Source organism: Carcharodon carcharias, chromosome 12 (assembly GCF_017639515.1).
Source record: "Carcharodon carcharias isolate sCarCar2 chromosome 12, sCarCar2.pri, whole genome shotgun sequence".
Taxonomy (NCBI): Eukaryota; Metazoa; Chordata; class Chondrichthyes; order Lamniformes; family Lamnidae; genus Carcharodon; species Carcharodon carcharias.
Window position 1 is genome coordinate 44,125,353 of NC_054478.1, and position 17,179 is coordinate 44,142,531.

General features: G+C 43.4%; 1 protein-coding gene across 1 annotated transcript in view; it reads left to right on the forward strand.

Annotated features, from left to right (window-relative positions):
• Positions 1 to 17,179, forward strand: part of LOC121284946 (low-density lipoprotein receptor-related protein 1-like) — a 1,922,347-nt gene that overhangs the window by 1,365,277 nt on the left and 539,891 nt on the right. The window contains exon 33 of the mRNA XM_041200912.1: positions 11,940 to 12,080. Within this exon, the coding sequence (XP_041056846.1) occupies positions 11,940 to 12,080 (141 nt within the window). The remainder of the gene's footprint in view (positions 1 to 11,939; positions 12,081 to 17,179) is intronic.

Sequence of the window (17,179 nt, forward strand, 5' to 3'; positions counted from 1 at the left end):
TAGTCATCATTGTTTCTTTAGCATGTATTACTAACAGAGGAAACATTAGCTAGGATTTTACAGTCAGCATGTGGGGGCGGGCCCGACATGCCGGCATGTAAAATGATGCACGATGACATCGGGCGTGCGTCCTGACATCATTGCTCTGTCTCGCGAAGTTTCGTTCGGTGGGCGGGCGCCAGTGCTGGCTGTGCGCCTGTCAGTAATTAAAAGGCCTGTTAAGGCCATTAAGGAACCAATTAATTTCAAATTTACGCTGCCGTTCAAGCTAATGGTTGGCAGGCAGGCAAAAAGGCCAAGCAGCCTTTATGTTTCTTACGAAACCTCATCCACGAGCGGGATGAGGTTCCCTGAAGGTTTTACAAATTGAATTATTGAAATTGAAAAATTTTTCTGAAAAATAAAGACATGTCCCATCTCATGTGACACAGTCACATGAGGGAACATGTTTCTTTAAATTTTTATTGCATGTATTTATTTTTTACAAAAGTGCTTCAATCTCCCTGAGGCAGCTCCGTGCCTCAGGGAGATTGAAGCGCTCTTTCAAGCACATGCACGAAAGAGCGCTGGACCCGACTCTCCCTCCTCCCCCTGCCCGCACAGGTAGCGTTAAGTGCTACTGCTCACGTCTTACGCTGGGCGGTACCTTAATTGACCCACCTGTGTAAAATGGTGGTGCGAAGCTGATCATGGGCGGCAGTCGGCTCCACGACCGTCCCCGCCCGCTCCCGCCGAGCTCGCCCGATGTGGGAAAAATTCAGGGCATTGATTTTGCACTGATTATTTAACAGCAAATTATTAACCAAATGCTTTCTAGATTTTTTGAAGAGAAGTGGAAACATAAAAATTAATTTCCTTTGGAAAATTTTACAGATGCAAAATTCTTAGTTACTTGTTTGTCATTAATATTGTCCACTAAAGCAACTGTTGAAAGAAATGTTATGACATTCTACTTTCCAGCAAGATGCTTTGTACAATATCTTTGCATAAAATGGAATATACTCCATTATTAAATATTTACAGTGTAAGTGTTTAGTTCCTTTCTGTCAGAATGTAATCAATAATGGTTTGTCTTCCATCACAGTATTTTGCCTAACATAACCAATTTGTTCCCCTGGTGATCAATCACATGTAGAACTTTATACATCAGTTTTTATATGTTAATTCATCATTATAAATAATTTACTTTCTAACTAATCATCCAGCTATTGCCATTCAGGCTTTTGATTGAATAGTGCCAGTCCTTTTGATTCATTTGCATTAACTGAGAATTGATGATTTACACTTTGCAAATGATACATGTTGTAGAATATCTTCTTCAAGTCCAAAGCCACATTTCAGTTTGACATGGTATCTATATACAATTTGAAAAACTGAAATGAAGAAATAATCATATTGTTAAAGTATTTTATGATAAAAACTGTAGGGTTTGATTATTAATAAATTGTCAAACCTTTAATTGACTTTTATGATCCACTATATACATTTAACATTACGACAGAAATGAGGATGGGCAATTTGCCCAGTGCTAATGACACAGCAATTTTCTCTAAGTAGTCATATAATAAAACCATAAATAGAAACTAATGGCCCATCAGAAATTGGTTTCTTGCTCATAATTTTACACAAAGAGTATTTAATGGTAAAGCACTTTAGTGGCACTGTCCAATTTGTGTTTCCCAGTGCGCATCTTCATTTTATAGTAATTGTCCAATTAATATCATTGCCATTGTCCAAGACTGCTTTGTAGATGAGGTATAAGTGCAAACCTGAATTCAAACCTGAAGGATTCTGAACATGACCATTTTAAATTTATTTGTAGTGTAAGATATAATTGGGCCAAAATGGTACTGTCAGATGCAAATCTCCTGTCTTAAAACATTAGTTCCATACATTTGTAGAGGGGCATTCTATCCTAGTGCACTGTAAGATTTGTGAATAAATTTCACTCATAAAATTTATATGACTTGTTTTAAATCGGGCAACCGGTCTACAAAAAAATCGTTCACAATTACTTCCCTGTATATCTCGATACTTGCATATCTAGATTTTGAGGGCAGCAGTGTTGAAGTGGTAATATGACTGGGTTAACAATCCAATGGCTCAGGCTAAAGCTCTGGGATTAAGAGTTCAAGTCACACTACGAAAGCTGGTGGAAATGAAATTCAATCAATAAATTAAAAGCTAGTCTTGATAATAGTGCCATGATTTTTTTTGTCATAGAAATCCACCTGGTTCACTCATGCCTCTTAGGGAAGGAAACCCGCCATGCTTACCTGTTCTGGCCTACATGGGAGTCCAGGCACACAGCAATGTGGTTGACTCTGAACTGACTCTTGAAATGGCCCAGCAAGGCACTCAGTTGTATCAAACGGCTGTGGGTCTGAAAAAAGGAGTGAAACCACATGGACCACCTGGCATCGACCTAGGCACCAGAAACAACAAAGGCAAACCCAGACTCTGCAAAGTCATTCTTACTAACATCTGGGAGCTTGAGAAAAATTTGGGAGAGCTGTCCCACAGACTAGTCAAACAACTGCCTGATTTAGCCACACTCATAGAATCATACCTTACAGACACTGTCCCAGATGCCATCATAATCATCCATGGGTATGTCCTGCCCCACCGCAGAACAGACCACCAGAGGTGGCAGCACGGTGATATACGGTCAGGAGGGAGTTGCCCTGGGAGTCCTCAACATCGACTCTGGACCCCTTGAAGTTTTATGTCTTATGGCATCAGGTCAAACATTGCCAAGGAAACCTGCTAGTTAGAGCCACCAACACCACCGCGTCCAACCCCTCTGCACTGACCCCAACCCATCAGCTGATGAATCAGTGCTCCTTGATGTTGAACACCACCTGGAGGAAGCACTGAGGGTGGCAAGGGCACAGTATGTACTTCAATATCCATCACCAAGAGAGGCTTGGTAGCACCACTACAGACTGAGCTAGCCAAGTCCTAAAGGGCATAGCTGCTAGACTGAGTCTGTGGCAGGTGTTGAGGGAACCAACATGAGGGAAAAACATACTTGAACTCATTTTCACCAATCTACCTGTCTTACATGTATCTGTCCATGAAAATATCGGTAGGAGTGACCACTGCACAGTCATTGTGGAGATGAAGTCCCATCTTCACATTGAGGATACCTTGCATTGTGTCATGTGGCAGTACGAACATGCTAAATGGGATAGATTTTGAACAGATCTAGCAACTCAAGAGTGCGCACCCATGAGGCGCTGTGGGCCATCAGCAGCAGCAGAATTATATCCAACTATAATCTGTAACCTCATGGCCTGGCATACTACCTCCTGTGCCACCCCCCCAAAACCCCACCCTCTACCATTGCCATCAAGCTAAGGAAATCAACCCAGGTTCAATGAAGAGTGCAGGAGAGCATGCCAGGAGCAGCACCAGGCATACCTTAAAATGAGATGTCCACCTGGTGAATCTGCAACACAGGGCTACTTGCATGCCAAACATCGAATACAGTGTGCAATAGACAGAGCTGAGCGATCCCATAAGCAATGGATCAGATCAAAGCTTTGCAGTCCTGCCACATCCAGTTGTGAATGGTGTTGGACAATTAAACAACTAATTAGAGGAATAGACTCCACAAATAACCCCATCCTCAACGATGGGTGAGCCCAACCCATCAGTGCAAAAGACAATGTTGAAGCATTTGCAACTACCTTGAGCCAAAAGCGCTGAGTGAATGAACCATCTCGGCCTCTTCCTGAGGTCCCCGTATTCAGCCAATTTGATTCACTCCATGTGATGTCAAGAAACGGCTAAAGGCACTGGATACTGCAAATGCTATGGGCCCTGACAACATTCCAGCAATAGTGCTGAAGGCTTGTGCTCCAGACAGAACCGCATCCCGAGCCAAACTGTGCAGCTACAACACTGGCATCCACCCTGCTATGTGGAAGATTACCCAGGTATGTTCTGTCCGCAAAAAGCAGGACAGATGCAACCTGGACCAAGATATTACCCTCAGCAGGTGGGCTCAGCAGGGGTGAGCGGGCACTGTCTGGAAGCCGACCACCACCTGTGATCGGGCCGCGACTGCAATTTCACGTTGGTGGGCCAACTAAAGCCCTGTCAGCGCTGACTGTGTGTTGGGGGGGTGGAGGGTGAGCGGGGAAATACCGTGCATGTGCACAGGTACATGTGGGAAAAGCTCCCTGAGGCACAGAGCTGCCCGTGAAGAGTTTTGAATATTAAAAATTAATCATTTTAAAATGTTAAAAAAACACGTCCCCTCATGTAACTCTGTAACATGAGCAAGGACATATTATTAACAAAATGTGACGTTTTTATTTTATTTTTAATTGCTGTTGGAAACCTCATCCCGCCTGTGGATGAAGTTTCCTAAAAATTGCAAAGGGCCACTTGGTCTTTTCACCTGCCTACCATAAGGCTGGACAGGCAGTGAAAAAGTTAATTCAATTATTACTTTAATGGCCTTAATCGGCCTTTTAATTGTCGGTGGGTGCGCTGCCGACTCCCGCGTGCACCCGCCAACTGAAATATCACGCAAGTGCTCGATGACGTGGGGACACTCGCCCGATGTCATCGCGCGTCATTTACACCCGCCCGACAAGCGGAAAAGCCTGGCCTTGGCCAATTACTGCCCCTTCAGTACAATCTCAGTCATCAGCAAAGTGATGCAAGGTGTTGTCGACAGTGCTATCAAACGGCACTTACTCAGCAATAACCCAGAAGAGAATTTTCTTCCCGTCGGGGAGGTTGGGCAGGAGCGGGCTGGGCGCCGCCATTTTATCTGGGGGACCAATTAAGGCCCAGTAAGTGCTGGGCGCTCCCTGTGCGGGCGGGGGTGTGGTTGCCTGAGTCTGGGCCTGCGCTCTTTCACTCATGCACATGAAAGAACGCAGAAATCTCCCTGAGGCACAGAGCTGCCTCAGGGAGATTAGTTTAAGTTAAAAAAAAATGTAATAAAGGGAAAAAAAAATTTAAGACATGTCCCGTCATGTGAAACTGTCACATGAGCTGGGACATGTCTATTCATTTTATTAAAAATTTTTACAAGACCTTAAAAACCTTCATGAAACCTCATCCTGCCTGTGGATGAGGTTCCATGAAAAATGTGAAGGCCGTCTGGGCTCTTTGCCTGCCCGCCAAGTTTAAGTAGGTTGGACAGGCAGCTCATTTGATTGCTTTAATTAATAGTTAACTGGCTTTAATAGGCCTTTGATAGTTCGGCGGGCGTGCAGCCGACTCAGGTGCGCACCAGCCAAACTGAAAATCTAAATGGTGTGCAGTGACCTCGGGACGCATGCCCGATGTCACCATGCATCATTTTATGCCTTGGCAACCAGGCCCTGCCTCCATGAGCTGAGCCAAAGATTCTGCCCCTGCTCAATGATATTCAATTTGGGTTCAGCCTGGGCCACTTAGAACCTGACCTCATTACAACCTTGGTCGAAACATGGACAAAAAACCCTAAACTCAAGAGGTGAGATGAGAGTGACTTCCCTAGAAATCAGGGCAGCATTTGACTGAGTGTGGTATCAAGGAGACCTAGCAAAACTGGAGTCAATGGAAATGGGGGAAAACTCTCCAATGGTTGGAGTCGTAGCTAACACAAAGGAAAATGGTTTTGATTGTTGGAGGTCAATCATCTCAGTCCCAGGACATCACTGCAGGAGTTCCTCAGGGTAGTGTCTTAGGCCTAACCATTTTCATGTGCTTCACCAATGATCTTACCTTCATCAGAAGTTCAGAAATAGGCATGTTTGCTGATGATTGCACAATGTTCAGCACTGTTTGCAACTCCTCCCTTACTGGAGCAGTGTGTGCCCATCTGCAGCAAGACCTGGACAAAATTCATGCTTGGGCTGATAAGCGGCAAGTCACATTCACACTACACAAGTGCAAGGCAATGACCATATCTAATGAGAGAGAATCCAACCACCTCCCCTTGACATTCAATGGCCTTACCATCACTGAATAAACATCCTGCGGTTACCATTGGCCAGGATCTGAACTGGACTAGTCATATAAATACTGTGGCTACAAGGGCTTCTTGATGCCACACAGTCAAATGCTGCCTTGATTTCCAGGGCAGTCACTCTCACCTCATTTCTTGAGTTTAGCTTTCTCATCCATATTTGGACCAAGGCTGTAATGCTGTCATGAACTGAGTGGCCCAGGTGGAAACCAAATAGAAGCTGGGAATTCTGCGGTGAGTAACTTACCTCCTGACTCCCCAAAGCCTGTCCACCATCTACAAGGTGCAAGTCAGGAATGTGATGGAATTCTCTCCACTTGTCTGGGTGAGTGCAGCTCCCACAACACTTAAGAAACTCAACACCATCCAGGACGAAGCAGTCTGCTTGATTGGCACCCCATCCACCAACTTCAACATTCACTCCCTCCACCACCAATCCACAGTGGCAGAATTGTGTACCATCTACAGGATGCACTGCAGGAACTCACTAAGGCTCCTTCAACAGCACCTTCCAAACCCAAGACATCTAGAAGGACAAGGGCAGCAGATGCATGGGAACACCACCATCTGCAAGTTCTTCTCCAAGCCACACACCATCCTGATTTGGAACTATAACACTGTTCCTTCACTGTTGCTGGGTCAAAATCCTGGAACTCCCTTCCTAACAGCACTGTGGGTGTACCTACACCACATGGACTGCAGCGGTTCAAGAAGGCAGCTCACTACCACCTTCTCAAGGGCAATTAGTGATGGGTAATAAATGTTGGCCTAGCCCGTGACATCCACATCCCATGAAAGAATAAAAACAAGATACTAGTAGTGAAAATTTTATCTCTGGAGGGCCATTTTGCTGGGGCGCGCTATGATACCTGCCACTTTTGACATGGCCACATGATGCACCTTTTCGAGAAGGGTGCCCAAAGGACTCTCCCCAGAGTACACTGGAAACCCATGAAGGAGCATTATCCTGACATCACACAGCTCAATGGCTGATGCAACACCAGGATACGAATTTGGACCACACAGATCCAGTCAATGAAAATGTGTATCACTCTTCAAACAGTAATCTCTAAGCTGCAGTAATGTTCCTTTAGAAGCCAGGCACACAAATTGTACCTAAGGTACTTTTTTTCAAGAACATGCATTATTGTAAGTGTCTGGAAGTAGTCTGGAGTGTTCTTGGAGGTGTTTTGATCAGTTCCTGGATTTCCCAGGGAATGTCGCTGTGTTTTCTTGAGGGTGGCAGGTGGGAGAGGGGGGAGTGCTGGAGGAGCAAGTGTCTACTCAAAGACTGGAATGGGAATGGAGACAGCAATAGCAGTGCCTTGCCTGCAAGTTACATGCTGTACCATTTTCTGAACTGGTGGTTGAAGTGTCAGATCAACTAATGGAGACTCTTCATTGGTGTTGTGTTGGTGATTTCCCTCTTCCTTGAGCTGCTGTGGTTGGATATTGCAGTTCTTGGGTATCTGAAAGCAGGAAAATCAGAAAGGTAAGGTTTGGATGAGGGAAAGCATAGGGATATGAAACAAGAAATCCATGCCCACACCATTAGCAGCTTGCTCACCATGTCAGGTAGCAGGAGTGGGTGAGGTGGCATGCTGTCATCCTCAATATTTTCAATGACTGCAGATGCCATGGGCTCACTCACAGGCAACCACATGATGAGCCATCTCCTCCATGCAGGCATTCTTGTTGCATGCTGGCTCTGCTCTTCTTCCTGGCCCTGCAAGAGAGATGCAGACTGTCAGTGATTGTGTGGCACTGTCTTTGGGCGATGTGTGTGCCTTAGCTGAAGAGCTGGAACCATGTGGAGGCAGCAAGAGATGGGTATAAGGCTGGCAGCATTGATAAATGTGTGTAAGGCTGAGGTGGAGCATTTGGATGCTAGACTTGTGTCTTGAGTGCCGGGGAGTCTGCTGGGTGAGCGATAGGCTGTGGTACGTTGAACAGCATGAAAGGATGGTGGTGTGGTGGGCAGGAGATATCATGTGAAGATGCATTCATTACCCTCGGGGTCAAACCCCAGGAGTTGATCTTCCTGGTTAGTTGATCCCATTTGCTTTGGGCCTCATGCAGAAGCACAAGTCAGGATTTTCAATTCTGTGTTGGGAACCAGGCTGCTAGCGTAATTCTCAGTCGTGACCAAACATGGCATGTTTCTGACACCGCACCCCCCCCCCCTGAATTTTTAATGATTGAGGCCAATTAATGACAAGGAGCAGGCTTGCCATCCAATTAAGGACGGTGGTGGGTTTCTGAGTCTGTAGGGCCAATGGGAGGCCCTTCAACACTGTTGCATCGCAGTTCCTTAGTATGAGCTGCAGGTTTGTAATAGAGTGAGAGAGAGGGCACCTCAACATGCAGATGCCATGATTGTGGGTGGGCGACACCTTCACAGGATGCAGCTACGGCCCAGCAGACATTATGTGTCAGAGAGGGAGGGGCCCCGTCATGTGATTTGTTGCCACACCCCCTCATTTCCCAACCTGAGCCCCCCCACGTTGGTCTGGGTGTGTTTAAGACTGCCATGGGTCATTTGTATTGCCAACTGAAATGAAGACCCCGTAGTTAACATTAATTGCCCTGACTTAGCTGCCTGCTAAGATCTGACATCTATTTTGTTCGCGCCTTCCAAACCCACCAACGCAACCAGCCAGAAGGATAGGGCAGCAGATGTTTGGGAGCACACCACCTGCAAGTTCCTCTCCAAGCCGCACACCATTCTGACCTGGAACCATATTGCTGTTCCTTCACTGTTGCTGGGTCAAAGTGCTGGAACTCCCTTCCTAATAGCCCTTGGGTGTATCTAAATGGACTGCAGCAGTTCAGGAAGGAGGCTCACCACCACCTTCTCAAGGGCAATTAGGGACTGGCCATAAATACTGGCCTAACCAGTGATGCCAACATCCTGTTAACAAACAAATAAATAAATAAGCCACCCTCATTGAAAATGACTTGGGGTCATGATGGTGGTGAGGAACCTGTATAGAAGCACATAATTGCATGCCTTCCAGCTCTCATCTCGACCCCAATCCATTTGAAAACCCAGCCCATAATGACTCGTTCTACTTACCTTCATGAATAAGGCCTCCTGTGCTGTAGCTGGGGGATGCAGCCTCTTCTTTCTGCCCTTCATTTCCATTCTCTTGCAGCAGCGATATCAGTAGCTTCCTTTGACTCCATGCAACTTCCCTTTAAGAGGGACAGGTTTCCAATAAGAGCTATTGGCTAGCTAGAACATGTGCTAGCCCTGCATGCTGTTAGGCCCCTGTTTGTATGTGCAACCAGCCAGCAACAAGAATTGCACTGGGCTGCACACAAAGATCATTTAGCTGAAATAGACATATTTATATGTATTGGAAGCTGCATATATTAATACACAGAGCCCTGTTCTTTGCAGACAGCAAGAACATGTACACACATTATGCCTGTTACAGCTAAACGAAATAAGTGACAGCCATTCACTGGTTCATTCCCTAGGGCAATGTCTTGATCAATCAGAGTTAAGCTGCCTGGTTTAAATTTCAACTAATGCTTGGCAGTTAACTGTCAGTAACCATCAACTGGTGTATTCTCTGTGGCAATGTCTATACTACTCAGAGTGCATTTGCCAACCAATCAGCAGTCTCTTCTCATACAGTATAAATATGTTGTTTCTCCTGACATTGGAATTTTCTTGCAAATTGTCCTGATGAATGCAAGATGAAAAGCTTTGACAAAAAAAGTCTCTTTTTTCAGCAGTTCTCAAATTCTGTGATTGAAATCAAATTTAATTAACTTGTTCAATGGAGAGAAGGATTTTTTTTAAGAATAACTTATTTCTAATATGTTTATTTTATATATAATATAAAAACATTTTATGATTATCATTTGTTTTCATCTTAAGCACAACAATGGCAGTCCATAAGTATGCTTTTCCATAATGAACAGTCTTTACCAACCCCCTCCCAGCCTGTACTTTGTTTATTAGATAACTTACTGTTCCTCTCCATTTAATCCACTTCCATCGTCTCCTCTTTTACTTAAAAAATTGCCTCCACTGAACATATTACTGAGAGAATATAAAATGCATGTAAAAATTATCTTTAACCACTGCTGTACACCAATACAATAACCTGAGCAATTTGTGTGTTCAATGCTGACAGTATAACAATGTTAATAATATCTATAAGTCTACTATCTTAAAGTATTATCCTTTCACTTCATAAATGTGCATACAAATCTACTACAGACTAAAGGAATGAAAATCTGATTTCACTGACTGCTGTGAGGGTTGTAAGTGTAATGAGTTTGACCTAGTTCCAAGTGGCTCAAGTCCACAAAGGCTCTATAATGTGACACTAATTATCATTAAATTGGCAATCTCTTTGAGATACTATAAGAGCAGTTGGGATAGAAAATAGAAATGTCATATTGATGTGGTAGAAGATTATCACTGGGAAGAGCAGAGAACTAGGTTCTATATATCACACCATACTTAGCTGAACAGTAGTTAATGCTGACACCGAGTCAGAAGAGTCATAAAGTTCCCAGAATTGATGTTCTTCCTTCTCGTAAGCACAACAGGAGAAAGGAAAAACCTAAAAAAATGTTTAGAAATTCGAAGTGTTAATTTAACGAGCCATTGTGGCATTATTTTCCAAGGAACAAAAAATAAGCTATCGGAATGTATGAAATTGTCCATTTTGACAAAATATGCATTTGATTCCACCAATTCTGTGACTTTCAATGTAGATTTAGAGCATTGCTGAGGTCTTTTGTCAATGAGGTCAATACAAGTGGAATGACAATAAACATAAAGAAAAGAAGAAACTTGCCTTTATAAAGCACCTTTCTTGTCCTCAAGCAACCTCAAAGTACTTCACAGTTGATTCATTCCTTTAGAAGTTTAGTTAATGTTTATACATACACAAGTTTAAGAAACCCTGTTTATTGTGTCATGAAGAAATATTAATGTCTATAATGTTATTGAAAATTATTTTAAAATGGAATTGTAGTAATGTCTGTGTCTATGTGTGTGTCTAAATTGGATTAAAGCCAGCTAGTCTGGGTGCTTTGAGAGATAGTAGTTTGAGATGTTAATTAGATAAATAGTAAGGAAGTTGAAAAGGTTAAGTGTACATTTGCAGTTGTTAAATAAAGCAATCAAGACTGGGAGTAAAATCTTGCACCAAGTTGGGAGACACCAAGCAATGTGTTTATATTACTAATAAAATTAGTGGGATGAAAATTTTATTGTTAGAAGGTGTGACGTCAAAAAACTAGTAATACGTTGGGAAATTTACATTCAAAGGAAAAACTAGGTATGAACAGAAAGGAGGTTGTGTTTCTAAGGCAGAGGCATTTAAGACCTAACCAGCCTGTACACCTGCAATTTTGTCTGCAAAGCACCTCATTTTGAATTTGTAAGGTCAAATGTGCTTTGCCTGGGGTCTTCTAAATCTATGATTTTTACTGCTGCCTTAACGATTAAGTAAAGATTAAGTAGGGGATTTTTGTAGTTATTATAGTAGTAATTTTGTAGACATGTATGTGTTTATAATTTTTCTTGTATTAATAAATGTTTAATTTAGTTTTATAAACAACCTCTTGAGACTCAGTGTCTTATTATTCCTGAATTTAGAGTTGCATCTCAAACATACCAATTAAAAATATAGATTATGACAGTTGTTCAAGTTTCCCTGTGGGATTTAAACAACTCAGCCTTTACCATCGGCAGTGTCATAATTATTGCAAACATATTTATTAAGTTCTGTTTTAAGGTGCCTTTCTTGATTATCGTTGACTCAGTGATAAAGCCTTATCATCAGTGCTTTAATTGTGTACTGCACACAAAGAATGCACATTTTGGAGATTAAATTAACAAAATGCCTTAATGTAAAATAATTTTAGATTAGAAATAAGAATTTTAAATGAAAATGAAAAAGATTCTGATGAGATGCCACCTACTTTTTTTAAAAAGGAAACAAGCTCTGGTGGGCCGATCAAGCCTCTGGATGGATTGGAATCTGCAACAAGGCGGATGGTTCAGAGCCTGCTGTCATGCGGAAAAATATTGCAACGGTGTTGCATATGAAAGTCTATGGCAAAGAGATGCAGCAAGGTAAGAAGGAAGGCACTAAGTGGTTAAAAGCGACAAATGTCTTTGCACATCATAAAGTACATCTAACATGCTTTGTTTCCATAGGGACCTGGTGGTTCAGTGAGATAATTCAATACATGATAGACTGCATAATTCAGGAACTGTACCTGAAGACTGGAGGATAACAAGAATTATTTTAAGTCAGAGCAACTGGTCTATCATGACTATCATCTAAAATAGGGAAATGCTATCAGTGTTCATTTAAAAAGCACAAAGACCACTGGTAGTCATATTTTAATAACACTAGATCAGTGAGAACAAGTTTAAATCATTGGATGAAAACTATTCAGATATAATGTAATATGTAATATTCATATTTTAGGAAGGAATTTCATAAAAATTCACAAATGTTTTAAAGGCCAACTCATTGAATTTATGTTGTTCAAGCCTAATTAGCTCAGGATTAGAAAACAGAAGATGGTGATAAATGGAAAGAGAAACCCACTGGAGGAGGAAAGCATAAATGGATTTCTGCAGAGCTTTGTTCTAAGTTCTGTTATTTACAAAATTCTCATTCCATGTAGTCTTATGGTTAGAACTTTACCTTCTCACTTTTGGGAGCCTGTATTTGAAATCATTTTTCTTCACTGTCTTTAATGGTCTCGAGTGAAGTAGGTATACATAATCTCAACCAGCTTGTGGTGGGCATAAGCCATTAGTACGGAAGTGCAAATAATTTAGGAATGTGACCTTCACGAAACTTGCTGTGCAGCTGAATCTTTTATTGATCCTGGGTTCTCCAGCACTACTATTTAATGGGCTTTGTGGCTTTGTGAACACAGTGCCATTAATTCAATAAAACCATTCTTGCTATTTAATTTAATGGGGATAAAACTACAATAATTAGCTGTTATTTTTTTCAGCAAGAGTCTCTGTGAGGTAGTGCAGAAGTCCTGGAGAATGATGACATGCCATGTGTAATGGCATAAGTCCCTCATGCCATGCTTCCCTGCAATACCTACACGATAATAATCATGTATATCGTATATGTGGTTTTCAGTCATTAACCTAGTAAAATATCCCAGCTTGATCAAAGAAATAGATTTTAAGGAGCATCTTAATAGAGGAGAGAGAGGGGTATAGCGGCAGAGAGGCTTGGGGAGGGCATTCCTGAGCTTGGAGGGTTAAAGACCTGGCTGCCAATATGGTGCACAAAGCAAATCCAGGATGTCCAAGATGCCAAAATTGCAGGACCATGGAGTTTGGATGGTAGGGCTGGGGGATGTTACAGAGATAGTGTGTAATGAGACCACTGAAGGATTTGGAAACAGGATAATAATGTTAAATATGAGGCAATGCCGGGCTGGGTACTAGTGTAAGTCAATGGAGATATGGAGATGGGACAATGGGACTTGGTGTGAGTTTAGATACTAGCAGCAACATTTTAGATGAGCTCAATTCTACAGAGGTTGGAAGGTGGGATGTCTTTCCCGATAGCATCGCTGTAAATCAGCAACAGAATTTCCAATCAAAAGGTAAATCCTGAATGTGTATCCAAGCACTTGGATAAAGAAAATTATGCAGCATGGGCACGATGCAGGAAGAATTTTGTTGGTCAACTCTAACAGCTGCCAGTGAAATGTGTGCTTTAGTTGCAAGAACGTATTTATGATATAAGGCCAATTGAGCTAAACAATGGTCACCAATCACAAATGGGATCTCTGAAACGAAACTAAATGCAATTAATTATCTTCAACACATAGCTGGCTTTGATTCTAAAGTTTAATGAACTTTAAATACGCTGTGATGTTTTCTATTGTGAGAAATGTAAATATGTTGCTTATTTAGTCCCAGCACATGGTGGAAGAGAGAAAGACTCTCAGAACATTTTAAAGGAGGAACACCTAGTTTAATGGCTCAAAGTTACCAGGACAAACTGAAAGAGCTAAGGCATTTTACTTTGGGAAAGCATAACATTGGAGGAGATAGGACTGAAACAGTTAAAATGATAAAAGGATTAGACTTCATCTAAACGAATAGGCTGTTTGAACGAGGCAGGTTGGGGAAGTTTTGCAGAATTATAGACCTCTGAAATAAACATGTGCAGTGAGTGCAATTCTCTGTTCAAAAGAGAGCTGGATGAATCCCTGAGCAAAAAAGGAAGATCACTGAGAACTGTTTTACACTGGCTGGAATCTTCTGACCCCTCTTGCAGGCAAGGGAACTTAATTTGGCAGGAGGCCAAAAATCAGCTTCCCGATGGTGCGATGAACTTTTGCAATTAAATTCTCGAAGTTTTAAAGGCAGGTCAAGCTTCCCAATGAACAATGTGGGGAAGCTCCTTTACATGCATTTGCATATCATGCATGTTCATTAAAAGGCCAGCTCGCCAGAATTAAGTGTCCCCCTCCAAATTAAGTTTGCTGCCAGTGAGAAATTAGAACATTAATATTTGCGACTAAGTTGCATGCACCTGGCGAGCTTGCTTTTTCCTGGACTTTGAAGTGAGTAGCTGCTTCTTGGGCCTTCTTGGGGAGTGCTCACAAATGTCAGCCTCCTGACTGAGATAGGGTGGTGGTAGGCCAAGCTGGGCGAAAGCTGAGTCGGGGAAGCAGGCTAAGTGGGGAAGGGTGGAGCAAAGGCTGAACAGGAGAGGCAAGCTAAGCGGGAAAGGGGAGGAGGGTGTCTGGGGAAGGAAGCCAGACTGTACTGGTGCTTGTTTGGGAGGGTTAGCATGTCACACATGTCTTGGTCCTGTAGGATGGTGGATGGCCTCTCTGGACACTGAGCATCGTAGAGTGATGGGTCTAAAGGGTGTAGTACATGAATTCAAAAATTTGGTCCGAAGGGTACTGGGAGGCAGAGGTTACAGTCATAGTCAGTGGAGGGAGTTGGATCAGCTAGGGTGAAAGTGCTAGGCCCATGGGAGGGGAGTGCATGGTCTCACGGTGGAGAGGGGTGTCAGAAAAAGTCAGTGTACAGCTGGCCTTAAGACTGGTAGAGGTCAGGGTCAGGAGGGGCATGGGCATGTTGACAGTTATGGGAACGGGGGAAGAGCAGGAATATCCACATAGATAATTATAGGGTCCAGGATAGGAACATAGGGAGGGGAGTAGGCCATTCAGCCCATTGAGCCTGCTATGCCATTCACTTAGATCATGGATGATCACTACCTCAACACCACTTTCCCTCACCTTCTCTATACCCCTAGAAAACTATCAATGTGTGTTTTAAACATGCTCAATGATTGCGCTTCCATAGCCCTCTGGGGTAGAGAATTCCAAAGATTCACCACTGTCTGAGTGCAAAACTTTCTCCTCATCACAGTCTGAAATGGCTACCCCTTATCTTGAGATTATATCCCTTGGTTCTAGACTCACTAGCCTGGGGAAACATCCTACCTACATCTACCCTGTCACGTCCTATAAGAATTTTGTAAGTTTCAATGGGATTACTTCTCATTCTTTGAAGCTCGAGAGAATGCAGACCCAGTTTCCTCAATCGCTTCTCATCAGTCAATCCCAGCACCCCAGGGATCAGTCTGGTGAACCTCTGTTGTACTCCCTCGATGGCAAATATATCCTTTCTTAGATAAGGAGACCAAAACCGTACACAATACTCCAGGTTCAGTCTCACAGAGGTCATCTACAATTGCAGCAAGACATCTTAACTCAAATCCCCTTGCAATGAAGGCCAACATGCCATTTGACTTCCTACTGATTGTTGCACCTGCAAGTAACAGGGGGTGGTTGAATGGTTACAGGAGGGAGAGGAATGGCAAAACAGTGATTGTGTAGGAGGATGGGGGGAGCTTGAGGGGTAATAAGGGGAGGTTTAAAGGTGCTTGACACACTGGGAAAATACACATGTACCATGCTGAAGCTCTCCAGGTTGGTGCACAGTTCGTAAAACTTCTCAAGCATTCGATGTGGGAGGGGTCTCTTTTCGGGTGGAAGGCGTTAAAGCCTCATTTTTTGGGCAGAGCAAGGGGGCACCATATTAATTATTAGTCCACTCCATGGAGAACCAGGATCAGCTGAGTTCTTCTCTCGAGGCAATTCCCAATAAACCAGCATTGCTCCATGACTAATGGATCACATTCTAGCAAGAACCCACCAAGGCCTGGAGCTGCCGTACATTGCATGCTGAATGGTATCTGCTGCTGCTGGAAGGAGGGAGGAAGGGAGGGAGGGATGAAGGGAGGGAGGGATGAAGGGAAGTAGATACCTCCAAGGAGCACGGGTGGTGGACTTCAAATCTCCATCCTCCCTGGTTAATAGTCATTGCTGATGATGACTTATATAGCAAGTCTTTCTAAGATGCTAAGGCAATGGCCTCTCTATAGAGCCTCAAGGGTATTGTAGGCAAACTGAATAGTGTCTGAGGGGGGCTGTCATCACCCGGTCAATGCGCAATGTCTCCATGCACAATCATGTGTGAATAGGAGGAACATTCATCTGTGGTCCTCCAGGATGTCCTTCACCTCGATGGGATGGAATGAGGATGTCACGCCTAGATGGAAGCCAGGAACGGGCTTACATTGGCTTTGAGCCTCAGAGTTGGAAGCTACAAAGAATATGCTGATTAAATGGATCACTGCAATTTGTTCAAAGATCCACTGAGGCCTAGATGATGCAGGCTTCAGGGAACCCTACCTTTCTAATGGCTCTCACCCAGATGAGGAGGAGGTGGCGCAGGTTAGCTCAGTGCCAGGAGGAATAGCAGACAGAGCAGCAATAGGCAGGGCACCCTCAAGAAACTCAAGATGCTGGCCACCAGAGGCCAGTACAGTGGCGAGCATTGGCCCGAACCCAGGTATATCGCAGGTGATGCAGCTACCTGTGGATGAATGAAAGGCAATGCCGGGGACACCTTAGGATGCCCTGGAATGTGATTGCTCACATCTGCCAACTTCTTCATGAAGACCTGTGACTGCAAGAACTTGGAGGCAATCCCATGCCTGTGGCATTAAAGATCAACACCGCCTTAAACTTCTTTTCCAGTGGCTCCTTCTATGGATCCACTGGGGACCTGCTCCAGTGCATTTGGGAGGTGACAGATACTCTCCTCAGGAGAGTGCACCAATTTATTAATTTCTGCTTGATACCGACAGCCAGGCA